General features: G+C 34.3%; 1 protein-coding gene across 17 annotated transcripts in view; it reads right to left on the reverse strand.

Annotated features, from left to right (window-relative positions):
- Nucleotides 1-12870, reverse strand: part of LOC137619649 (histone-lysine N-methyltransferase 2C-like) — a 163718-nt gene that overhangs the window by 96031 nt on the left and 54817 nt on the right. For 14 of the 17 annotated variants that reach the window (XM_068349868.1, XM_068349871.1, XM_068349873.1 and 11 more), the window contains 6 exons: nucleotides 12482-12618; nucleotides 11105-11436; nucleotides 10339-10536; nucleotides 7335-7436; nucleotides 2812-2993; nucleotides 2448-2663 (listed from right to left, as the gene is read on the reverse strand). In XM_068349868.1, the coding sequence (XP_068205969.1) occupies nucleotides 2448-2663; nucleotides 2812-2993; nucleotides 7335-7436; nucleotides 10339-10536; nucleotides 11105-11436; nucleotides 12482-12618 (1167 nt within the window). The remainder of the gene's footprint in view (nucleotides 1-2447; nucleotides 2664-2811; nucleotides 2994-7334; nucleotides 7437-10338; nucleotides 10537-11104; nucleotides 11437-12481; nucleotides 12619-12870) is intronic. The other 3 variants (XM_068349877.1, XM_068349874.1, XM_068349872.1) reach the window with 1 other exon arrangement.

Below are 12870 nucleotides of genomic sequence, written 5' to 3' on the forward strand. Positions count from 1 at the left end.
CACAAAAGTTCACACATGGGAAAATTTAACTAAAAAACCTCCTCTCCCTAATATTAGCTCCTCCTCCTGTCTTCAGTCAACCAACAAAGTCATTGTGATTCTAGCCTTTATTTCTTTATACATAAAGCCTATTTTATTCTGTTTATGTTACCATAAAATAATCACAGCAATCTCTCTAACCAATGCGACATTCCCTACCTTAGTCATTACTCAAACCCACCCTGACACCCACCATTTGAAGACATGTCATCCTACCACCAACCAAAATACTTGCGATTCTAGACCTTAATCGTGATTATGTAGGGTCTATTTTAGTGTATTCACATCTAACCTCATCACCAACAAAAATACTTTCAATTCTAGTCGTTACTCATGATTATGTATTCTCCTTTATAATTTTTCTATGTTGTCAGTGTTCAAATCACAGAGAAAGTCTCCCCGCCTTTGACTATAAGTTCCACACATGAAACGAAAACTTATCAGTAATGCAAATTGTTGACAGATGAGATTTATATTTTTTCTTAACTTATTCCTTTTTTCTCAATTGTCATTTAAACAAAATAACATCATATTCACGTTTCAAATATTTAATATTAGTATTAATCATTGTTTGCCAGAGTAAAAGTTAGCCTATTGTGATCATTTCCATTTATTGTCATTCTATGCAGTATTCGTCATGATCTTACATGTGCAGTCTATTTCCAAGTTTATCGTATACATACCTTATAAATTATACATTATAGAATACTTCTTGTGTCAAAGGAAACAAATTGGATATTTTCATTACATTTCTGTATAACGTAAAGTCCATTATTACTATCGAGTAGTTTTATATCTTTCGACGAATATTTATCGTGAAATTATTACGGAATAACATAGTCACTTCAATAAATATGCTATATAAAGATTTTTTATTCATAAAATCGCAGTGCTTTACACAACCTTATAATTGTAAATTACAGAATACTTCTTGTGTCAAAGGAAATCAAGGGTTATTTTCATTACATTTCTGTACAACGTAAAGTTCATTATGATTGATGAGAAGTTTTATATCTTTCCGCAGCTATTTATAGTGGAATTATAATGGGATAACATAGCCACTTCAATGAATATAAAGTTTTCTTTTAACACATAAGAAAAAAAAATGTAAACTAATCTAATCACTTCACAATGAATGGAAAAACATTTTGGTTGCTTAGAGTGAAATACAATGGAGAATAAAGCAACATTGAAAAAAATTTATTCTGTAATAATCAGTAAAATAAATGAATGTGGAAATCTAGCTTATAGAGTAAGTGAGCAAGTATATCGATGGTGACAAATCTCGTACATAGCTCCAGTAGCGGATCCATGGCCTCGTAGAGAAGGGGTTAATGCTGACAAATGGTAGTTAATTGGTGGGTCATTTCTTAGTCCACATTATCATTGAATTTCTAACCAATTGATTACAACACTTTGTCACAACAATTTTGGAAAAGGGATTCTGAAACTATCCTGTATAAAATACCTTCATAAATGCAATATCTCTTTACTTAAGAAAAGTCAAGACAGTTAAGAGTTGACTGCATAACAAAAATAACAAGATGGAAAGTACAACAACATTAGTATTCCTACCAAATTAAATATTTCAGTACTTGACTGAGATTCGTAAGCTACTTATTTTTTAAATGGAAAACTTATCTAAATAAAAAATTCATACTAAAATGTGTAAACCCTTTTTTTCTCTTTAAAAATGCATACTGGTGAAAAGGCCTATCATGGGAACTTCATAAGAAACGAGTGATTATTGCACAGCACAGGACACTGTCTGAGCAAAATGTACCAAGGTCCTTGCAAAGCCAAAGTGGCTTGTGAACCTTTTTATCAGAATTCCCATTTGAGCTCATCTTCAATGCTCTTTTTCAGGATTTTCTGGGTTTCAATAACTGGTATTTCCAGCCTGATAAATTTCTAACAGCTTCTCTTTCTCATTATATAAATAACTTTGATCTATATTTTAATTAAAATGCTCTTGGTATTATAGTAACCACTTCCCTTTTCTGTTCTAAGACATGCCTGACTCAATTAGGTAATTGTTACAAACAAAAAATACTGGTGCACCGAAGATATGAAAATTCCCAAAAGCATTAATACTTAAATGTAACTCATTTCCCAATAATACTGTACCTATAATAACTTGAGCATTAATACGTATAGTTCCTTTACTTATTTCAACACTTTCCCATAAAAAAGATATCACATCAATATTTCCCCATAGCTTCTAGTAAAGGTAATGAATTGCAAATATAATGTAAACAGAAGTACAGCAATATATAACCATGTTACTTTCCTTTAGGTAATTACATTTTACAAGTTTAACACACACACATACACACACATGCATGCACACATATATATATATTAATAAAAAAAAAAAAATTAACTGTCAAACTTCAAAGGAACCTCACCTCTCAGCATCTTCCTCTGTATGAATCATATCATCTGAAGCATGAAGCCACCTTTCACAATTTGTACATTGAATAATTAACTCCCCATCAGCGTATTGTTCATCACACACTGGGCACTGAGTCATTGACATACAAGGCCCACACATGCTGTAATTCTGCTGCCATGTGGAATTGGGACCTGGATCAGTGGCACCACAGTAATGACATATTGCACACCTAGAACAGAATTAATGACCACAATAAGAACCTTAATATGAAAATTAACATAAAAATTTGCAAAAATATAAACAATTTTTTTTGGTTTTCATTGCAAACACTGATAGTTTGTTGAGAATGTTAAAATTATCACATAAATATTACTTACCATTTACACCTCCAAACTCCAGAAGGAACTTGATCTAATGGTGGATTCATGCAGTATATGTGATAAGAAATATCACAATCTTCACACAACACTAGCCTAGCTTCATCATTCCTTTCCCCACAACCCTCACACACAGTACAGTCTAAGCATCTCCACCCTTTCTGAAGAACTACTTTTGTTACCTGCAAAGAGAAGACAGAATGGTCAAATAATTAATATCACCTTGAAGAAAAATAACACGTTTGATTTTAAAAATAAAGTACATTCCTTCCGATATTAAGAAAAAAATCTGGATTTTTAAACTAAAATAATTTATTTCCATACTTACCAATGATTAATAGCTTATCAATTTGTATGTGCCAACTCCAAAACCTCTAAAGAAAAATATTTTCTCTCACTGAGTTCTAATTAATTTTATGAGACTGCTCACCCAAATCCTGTGAAGTCCCCTAGAGGTAAAGTAGAAGAAAGCTGGTTCCAAAGCAGCACCAAACCAAAGAGCGTAATTCATATTACTTGGTCGTGACATCTTTAACCTAATATATCACCTACATTCAAGGAGGGAGGAGAGGGAACTAATATGATTTGAACGTAAGACTAGGAATAAGTGATTTTAGTTTTAACCCTTTTACCCACAAAGGACGTACTGGTACGTTTCACAAAACTCATCCCTTTACCCCCATGGACGTACCGGTACGACCTTGCAAAAAAATGCCATCTAAATTTTTTTTTGCATATTTTGGATAATTTTTTGAGAAACTTCAGGCATTTTCCAAGAGAATGAGACCAACCTGACCTCTCTATGACAAAAATTAAGTCTGGTAGAGCAATTTAAAAAAAATATACTGCAAAATCTGCTTGAAAAAAAATAACCCCATGGGGGTTAAGGGTTGGAAATTTCCAAATAGCCTGGGGGTAAAAGGGTTAATATACAGTTTATTCCCAAAAATCTTTGAATAATAGGCTGAATCACCGACTGTCTAAGCAGAGACAAAGTGATGTACACCCACTTCAATACTTATATGTATGTATGTACATGGATCTCCTAAGATATGATTAGCAAAAAGAGATACAGTAATCCTACACTGGACTGCTGTTAAAACTTTCTCTAGTGAAAGATACCTTTTAAAATTATAAGTTGTGGGACCTCTTACATAATATACTCTGACTTTCAATACAGGTAAAGAAGACTCATCTAAAATAAACATGAGCTTAGACTATGAGATACTTTACTAAGAAAGACATTGCATTCTTGGACATTCAACCATTAGGGACACATCCACAAAATAAATTTTCCACAAAAGTCGTCCACAAAATACATTTTGCAATGCATCCTTAATATTAGTTCTATCAAAATATACATCTATTGCTTTAATTGGACATAAAAACCTACCTTTCAAATACGTATCCACAATATCAGCCAATGATGGAAGGGAACACGTTTTGCTAAGGCCCTCCACTTAAAATATAAAAGTAGGGAAAAATTGCTTTACCATAATCAAACCTGCTAGATTGTTAGCTACATTTCCTTTCATCTTTACAGTTTATATGTATATGACTCATGATGGCTCTGCTGTTCTGACAGATGAATACCATCCATAATTGCACCCCAACCCTAGGTTTGATACAACTTAGAGGAGAAAGATCTGGGATTAGCACCTTCAGACTGATGTGTTTCATCAAATAGCTCTAGTCTATGATTGGGCGAGGTGAATTTGAAAGGGTTTCATCTGAAGTCTTACCAGAGAAATGAACAATTCCACAAAGGCCACTGTGCCCAGAAGTCTCATCCACATGTGAGCTGTCTACAGTTTCACTTATGAAAATTTTGAGCAACTCCCACAACTGTACCCTCTTCTGTAAGAAAAGCCCAAAAAGGAACAGATACTCTTCTCATAACTAAATAGATACCGTAACCTTATTAAAATGGTTGTAGAACAGACTCCCAGAGATGGACAAGAGCCCCTAGAGATGCTAGAAAATTCACGAAGTGTATTTAAGACCTAAGCTTTTTCTAGGAGTATTCCAACACTAACCAACCAATCATCTAGACAGAACAGAAACCGAATGGCCCCTAAGATGCAGGTACTTGGACACTAGGCTCACTAATTTTGAACGTATTTGGGGCCCGCACTCATGGCAAAACATAGGCAAGTGAATTAGTAAATCTTTTTCCCATGTACAAACTGGAGGCACTTGTGACGGGCCGAGAGAGGCTGTGACTAAGAAGGCTGTGACTAAGAAGGCAGGATGAAAGCAACTGAGTAACTTTATTACAGAACATCCGTTTATACATAAACACCAGGCAAAAAGGACATAAAAACATAACAGGCAATTTCATGTTCAACCGACAACCGGTGCTGTTAACAGTTAACGGTGAGAAACACAGACATGTTATATCAGGTCCCTATCAGTGCGAGGGGAGAGCAAAGATACAAAGCATAATATATACAAAAAAAAAAAAAAGAAATGTCGTTACTATGTACGATCGTGTAACAAACGGTTGGTACACACTTCATGAACTACTGATAAATTAAAATGGGGAAATAAGCATCTGTTAAACTTATTGAAAACCATCAGTCCTTCTTTTATATAAGCTAGGACTGAAACCAGCGATTGCCTCATAACTTCATCAGAAACCAAACTCTATTCAGTCTTAAGGCATCCAGAAATGGTCTCATCTTTCCGAAATTAGGAAAAGTTAGTTGTAGAAACCTGCAGAGGGATAAAGCACTTCCTCTACCTTCTGCAATAAATCCTCAATAGCTGCCACAGAGCCTGACACCACTAGGTTGTTAATATAGCTTGGTAAAATCGGAAAATCTGATAATGGAGAAGATATAAGAAAAGGGATATTACCCAACAACTCTAAATGCAGTCATTCCTAGCCAAACTTGAACCAAAAGACACTTTATTTTACGAGAATGGGAGGTAGTTGAAAGTCAGTAGTTTTGTTTACGAGTCATGAGATCTTTCATAAGTCAATTTTCTACTGGGTAATTGAGAAAAACACAGAGGCTCTAGCAAACCCGCCACTTCAGCAGGAGGGAGAGGATGATCCTAGTTCACTACACTTATTAGGATTATAAGGATAAAATGTTATAGAAGAACAATTATGTGTAGATCTCATGGTATCAAAGTGGCCCTCTTATCATCTAAGATAGCGCATACAGTAGGAGCTAAGTTAAACCCAGCTTGTGTACAAGACATCCCCTTAAAGAAAAAGTTAGCAAACATTCCAGAAGCTTCCGAGGTGCAATCAGAAATTATAAGTCTAAACGTTACAAAATTTGAAAATAAATTGGTTTCTGGATGACTTGCAAGGGATTCTGTAACTTAACAGGAAGCTATTCCTATAAATGAATCAATAGACAACAGTTCTCAAAATGCTCCTTGATTTATCTCCCCTGACTGAAAGCTCTTTAGTCTGCAAATTGTAGAGCAAGAAGTCAGGTAATTTCTCTTGCCTGTTTCTACTAAAGCCCCCTAGCAATGGTCCTGTTCCCGAGTGTATCGAAGAAGGCAACAGTTAGTGGAGTAAACCTGCTTTCAAAAATGTAAATGAGGGGCTAATAAGATGAGATTGTGATCCTACTGGTTTTGAAGAAAATTTCATCATTCATTCATACATATTGTTAGATAATTATTACTATCATTATTACTTACTAAACTACAACCCTAGTGGAAAAGCAGGAAGCTATAAGCCAAGGGTCCCCAACAGGGGAAATGGCCCAGTGAGGAAAGGAAACAAGGAAAATTAAAATATTTTAAAAACAGTAATAACATTAAAATAAATATGCCAACCTGACACAGCAAAATATACTGATGGATGCATTCTGTAAGGGTAGTACCTTGCAATATTTTTTTGAATAAATAAAAAAAAGACCTCCCAAGCAAACACTGACAGCCTCTTGTACCTGAAAGAGAATGCCCATAGAGATATTATTCGTGACCTTCATAAAGGTCCGCAGTTTGTTTCTTTGGACACTTATTGGGACCAATGGAATCTAAAACATTTTATTAATTCAAATGGTCCAGATCCGTCATATGGCTATTACCCGATGAGGTACTAGCTACCACATTTGCCACAAATCTAAATTTCTTTTGTTCCTTTCCCTAAGGGTCAATAACAATAAGCATATTCACTTTTGAATGTCTGCCTGGAGATCGGGAGAAAGAAAAGAATAGAGTTTAATGCCCTTCACTTTAAGCTAAGTGGAAATAGATGCAAGTGGGGAATGCATTACCACCCAAGGTGCCATGTCCAAATAGGATAATTATTGAGGGGACATGGCAGTTTCATAAAAATCATTCTAAAAGGTCTTTATGTAATATATATTAGCTATCCTCTATTTCCTTATAAAAAGGACCTGCAGTCATAAACTTGGGCAATATGTCTACTGGTCTGACATGGAGGTAAAGGATAAGGTTCATGTTTACCACACCCTCTACTAAAATCTTTTCTTTTCGCAGATCTCTTAGGACCTGTCAATAAGACTTTAGGAAATGCGTCTATATCTTACCCGCTCAGGAGCACATGGCTCTGATATTACAAAGGGAGAATTGGAACTCCGTGTGATGGGACACACTGGTATGACATCACCCACGCTGTTTGTACCTTTGTCCTGAAAGACAGGAAGAGAGGGAAGAAAAACAGATCTATGGTTAAGGGTATTCAAATCTTCACCAGGTTGCGATGTACTACTGGACGACTTCAAATTCTCTATCATTTGTACCTGTAAAATTTTAGTGATATTACGCAAAGAAACACTGAAATTTAAAGTATTAGGAGTTAGGTTAGTACCTACATCACTACATTTTACCAACATACCAGTAGTAGTTTCAGAAATTATGCATAACAACTGTGGAAGAATATGTGAAACCATATAGACAATAAGATTATTTGCACTATTGAAAAGATCCAAATTATATTACTGGGCACTACTCTACAACAACAAATTTATGTTACTGGCCACTAACGTCTACAACAGATCCATATTCACAGAAAACGTCACGTCAACACCCACGGATAATATCAACAAGAGAACAATTTGATCAGATTCCCTAGTTTTATTGAATAGTCCTTTGCCAAGATTTGCATCTCTCTCTCCTACTCGAGCGTCAGCTAATTCAAGATAACAAATCATCTTGGCCTCATCAAGATCTACACATTGAGTGACAGATAACTAATGAACAATTGGTTCGTAAACACATGTTGAACGAGGACTGGTCATGTCCTAATATAACTTATTTGACAAGCATTTAAGGCAATATCTGGGTAAATTACCGACAGCAGATTCACCAAAATAATTTTGAAATATTCATATACAAACTAATGAACCATAAACAGTAATAGGGCCCCCTTATAAAATCACTTTGGAGGGAGAGTTGTCGGTGTATTGATCAGAATCTCCCTCTTTGTTGGCGCTGCTTCGATACCAATTTCCCTTCACTTACCTTTTGTAAATTGGAAGGTTAGTAGGGGTAGAGCGATCCCACAGAGGGGTTACAGAGGAGCAAGAAATGTTATATTATAATTTTCATTTTTACTTATATATTGTGAAGTTGGCACTATATAATTAATAGCCTATTATTCAAAGGTAAGATTCATGGAAATAATTTACATCAACAATACCGTATCTTTCAAAGGTTAGGAGTATGGCAGCTGTAACTAAATAAATTAATACTGTATTCCCACTAATAGAGGAATGCATTGGATTTACAATTTAGGTAATGGCCTGCTTCTGTGGTAGGGAGACCATGCAGCTAGAGGAGACACTTAAGGAAAACCTAGCAGGTGCCCTGCCAAATAGAAGTGAAAAGAAGTTTTGACATTTAAAGTCTTAAGAAATGAAGAACGGAAGGGCATTCAAGCAGAAGGATAAAAAATGCATACTGAAAGACCCTTCTGTAATGCTTACAGTTCACTGTGTGAGGTATACTGACAACATGAACCAGAAGAGGCACTATTATAGGCACATGTAGCTGTACATATAATTTGGAAAATAACACTTGGATAAAAATAAATCAATTCTTTGTTTGTTCTAGCTACCACTCAGTGATCATCTCCTGTATGACTAACAAAATATTCAACTAACTTTATAAATATAACTAACTTTTAAAAGTAAATTTTAAGAACCCGAGTCATTTACAAGAGGGATATGTCTTCAGGGGCACTGGAATGATCATTAAATCATTAATAAGGTAGTTTGTTGACTAGTAATGTGGCCTGTTGTATCACACCTCTATTACCAGGCACAAATGAGCAACCTTTCTGTGCAATAGTAGTAATTATGTCCAATTACACCTCTAAGACTGGGCACAATGTGTTCCGGTGAATTATATGAACAGGTGAATAAAGGTTGTACCAGGCTACAACAGGCTCAAGGTCACGTAAATTCTAATCTAAGCTTGACCACCAAGAAATAAGGATTTCAATGCAGGCACTATTAGCTCTAGATGGGTAAGCTTTGAAACGAGTCATCACCTACGCACGTCTGAGTCAGGAGAATGGTACTGGAACTCACAGATCCAATATCACACTGGTGCATTTGGACTAAGCACCAGTGATTAAGGTTTGGAGGCAATCACTAATAATAAGGCATGTAATGTTATGTCTCTGTTTCCATGTACTGTACATGACCATGTTTAGCTTCAGAAGACAATTTTGGAACTGGCAAGCAAAGCTGAACCATCATAAACCTTTGACGGCTGATTTGACTTTCTGTATGCTTGTTTGACCGACATGACCAGCAGTCATACTAATCTAACTAAATTCTCCTGCTTGCCATAAGCTACTTCTGAGAGATTATACACATTAAATTTTGAATGTTGCTAAAGTTAAAGTTAATTACTCATGAACCACAATTAAATTGGGATTTTTCCACTTTCATACAGGATCTCCATTAAGAAAGTGGTAAGTGGTTACAAATGTGTCAATAGAGTAATAATGTCTATCATCTGTCAAAATTCAAAATAACAGTATATCAGTATTTCTTAAGATCTTGATAATTATGGTTTTCTAAGATATTTATAATCAAGTAATATTCACCAGTAAAAAAACAAATACATTATAAGGATATGAAATTAGAAAATCTATATACAGCAATATTATAGGGCAAACAGTCTACCTAAATACTCAACATAGCAAGTTTCACAAGGAGACACGGAAGGGTCAAAGTTGATAAGAATCCTACGAATTTATGATATCTAGCTACAGGATTAAGACCTTCACCGAGCTCAACTCCACAAACCCCCACATGACCACAACATAACTCTTATGCTTTAATAGGAGCAAAAATTTGAGGGAAAACAGAAAACAAAAAATTATGATTACAAGTATGTGCAAAAGGAACAATTACCCTTTCACACAAGTAGGCAAAAGAAACAATTGCCATTCCACTATAATTAAGAATACTAAGGCACTTCACAACACATATTTAATGGTAAAAAAAATCCATAATCTATTAATCTGATCATTCATGAGGATATCACAATGTTATTCTCAAACATGAACTAAAGCCTAACCTTTACATTAGCACAGTAAGGATGATAGCACTGGCCACACTGAGCACAGGCGATAAGGCGGCCTTCTTGATCTTGTCCGAAGGCTCCACACATGGCACATACATCTTGCTCAAGACAGAATTCATCTTTGGCTGATATCAGGATCACTTTATTCTCCTCTCCTTCTTCTTTTCCTGTGCCATGATTTACCTCCATAACCTTTATAAAGAAACAAAATGAATAACAGTAACAATATGTGAACATATCTTAATTCAAAGTTGCAAAAGCATATCAAAATTATTATGAAGTTAATGAAATCACTAAGTTAATTAAACTGTTTCCTCATTCAATTACAGAAAGTCCCAATCATAAAATTATGAGCAAGTAAAATTCTTTTGAAAATCTAAGATTTCTTTACGATCCTATTTTTGAAAATTTGCCCTTATTCCAACAACACAAAATAATACAACGCAAGCTCTGTTTGACATAAAAATTATTAAATATACAAGAATTACCATATAATTTTAATTTCATTAAAGAAAATGGTATTTTCTTTTAAGACCAGTGATCTTTCAATGACAAATTTTGCGTATTTATATTGAAAAATAAACTAGAAAAAAAAATTATTTTACTTTTACAATACCTATACTCATGTTCATGTACAAGAAATTTTACTACACTAGTTAAGATAGGAAACCTTAGAATAAAAATATAAGAAAGCTAAAAAATTCAACAATGTCAAAACTTTAGACTAAAAAGGTTAAATAAAGTAGGAAATTGGCTTCACCTGCGATATATTTTGATAATTGAAATATCCTCTATAACCACGACCACCACCCCGTCCCCTGCGGATTGGCAGAGTCTGACCACGTTTGCGAGAATTTGAAAAGGCTTTCTTTCCTGGACTGCATTTACCAATAGTTCCACCACGTAGCCTTGGGGCAAATCCTCCTCTTCTTGCAAGGCCAACTGGTTTCCCTCGGCTAAAGTATGATGATCCCTGAGACTTGGATATTGTTGAATACTCTTCGTACTTCCCTTCAGGAGTTAAATCCATGTCGTTGGAATCCTCAGAATGTATAGATGATCCCTGAGGCCCATCACAGCTGTCTTCTTGGGCTAAAAATACATAAAAATAAATTCCATTCGTTTCTCCTTTCTAACCTTTGTTTCAAAATGTAACAGACACTTAACATATGAACAAGTAAACAAACTCAAGTTATTCAAGTTATCATCATAACAAGTCATACAGTATATCATAAAAAATAAGGATGCCTGAAAACTTTAAATCAATCAATCAATCAATCATAAAAAATAAGCAAATTATTACTGTGAACTTCAAGAGGAAAGCAGAACTTTAAATACAGCTTCTTCAAGAATTCCTAGCATAAATAACTATTTTCTTTTATTATTTCAGATCTTCATCCAATACAGTATACTGGTATAAGAAAAAATCACAGTACTGTACACAAAAGGTATATAAACTAAATTCAAAACAAAAAATAACTACCTCAATACTTACCTGAAATTCATGGGCGATTAATTTTACAAATGAAAAGCTTGGACAATGAAACCACTGTCATACTGCATAATGAATTTTCAGCGACTGACAAAATATAAAGGGTGACATTGAATAACCTTCAGTGATACAGTAACTGTGATAGAAAATATTCTTTGTTTTTTCTCATGAGAAAACCCCATTAGAAGGAATAACATATAACTGAATAAGAAATATTATACTATTCTTTTTACTTGATATAAACTGATAAACTAACAGTATACGCACTACTATATAACAGGAATTATCGTACAGAAAATTACAAGATGAAACACACTTCTATGTCAATAGCCTCCTGACAAGTTAAAAAAATAACACTTTGTAAAGGGGAGACACTTACAGTAGACATTGCAAGGCATACTGTTAACAGCATTACATGTCATTTACAACATTCCTTCAGCCCTCCCAGAATTACTTTCTGCCTTATATTTATTTTTTCATCTTTTCTTCCGACTGATTTCGTTCAAAAATTTTTTGAAAGATTATGAATTCTTTAGCATGAAATCCTAAAAACCAATATGATGTACTAAAACATTGAATTAGGTTAAATAAACAGAGCACTATGACCTTCCAAAGTTTCTAAAAAAATATATATATAATACTTACAAACTTGAGGTGATTGGTTAGGTGAAGGAGCAACTCTGTTGCAGCTAGTACAGATATATTCATAAGTTCTATCTGCATTATATTTACTCTGTATCAAGCCTAAGTCAGCATCTGGATCACATCCACTGTGAACATGCCTGTAAAGAAATTACTTCTGCTTAATATTTATCATATACACCATCACATTTCAATGTAATATTCAAAATTGTTAGTAATATATATCCTTATTTCTTGATTTTCAAGATAAGCATCACCAGGAATAGGATGCATTTAATCATATCTTTTTGAATAGTTTGGATTCAAGAAATTTGATAATAAAAAACTAATTAACATTCAAGAAAAAAAATACTGTATATACATATTACTATCCAAGCTACACCCTTGGTTGG

This window comes from Palaemon carinicauda, chromosome 26 (genome assembly GCF_036898095.1).
Source record: "Palaemon carinicauda isolate YSFRI2023 chromosome 26, ASM3689809v2, whole genome shotgun sequence".
Taxonomy (NCBI): domain Eukaryota; kingdom Metazoa; phylum Arthropoda; class Malacostraca; order Decapoda; family Palaemonidae; genus Palaemon; species Palaemon carinicauda.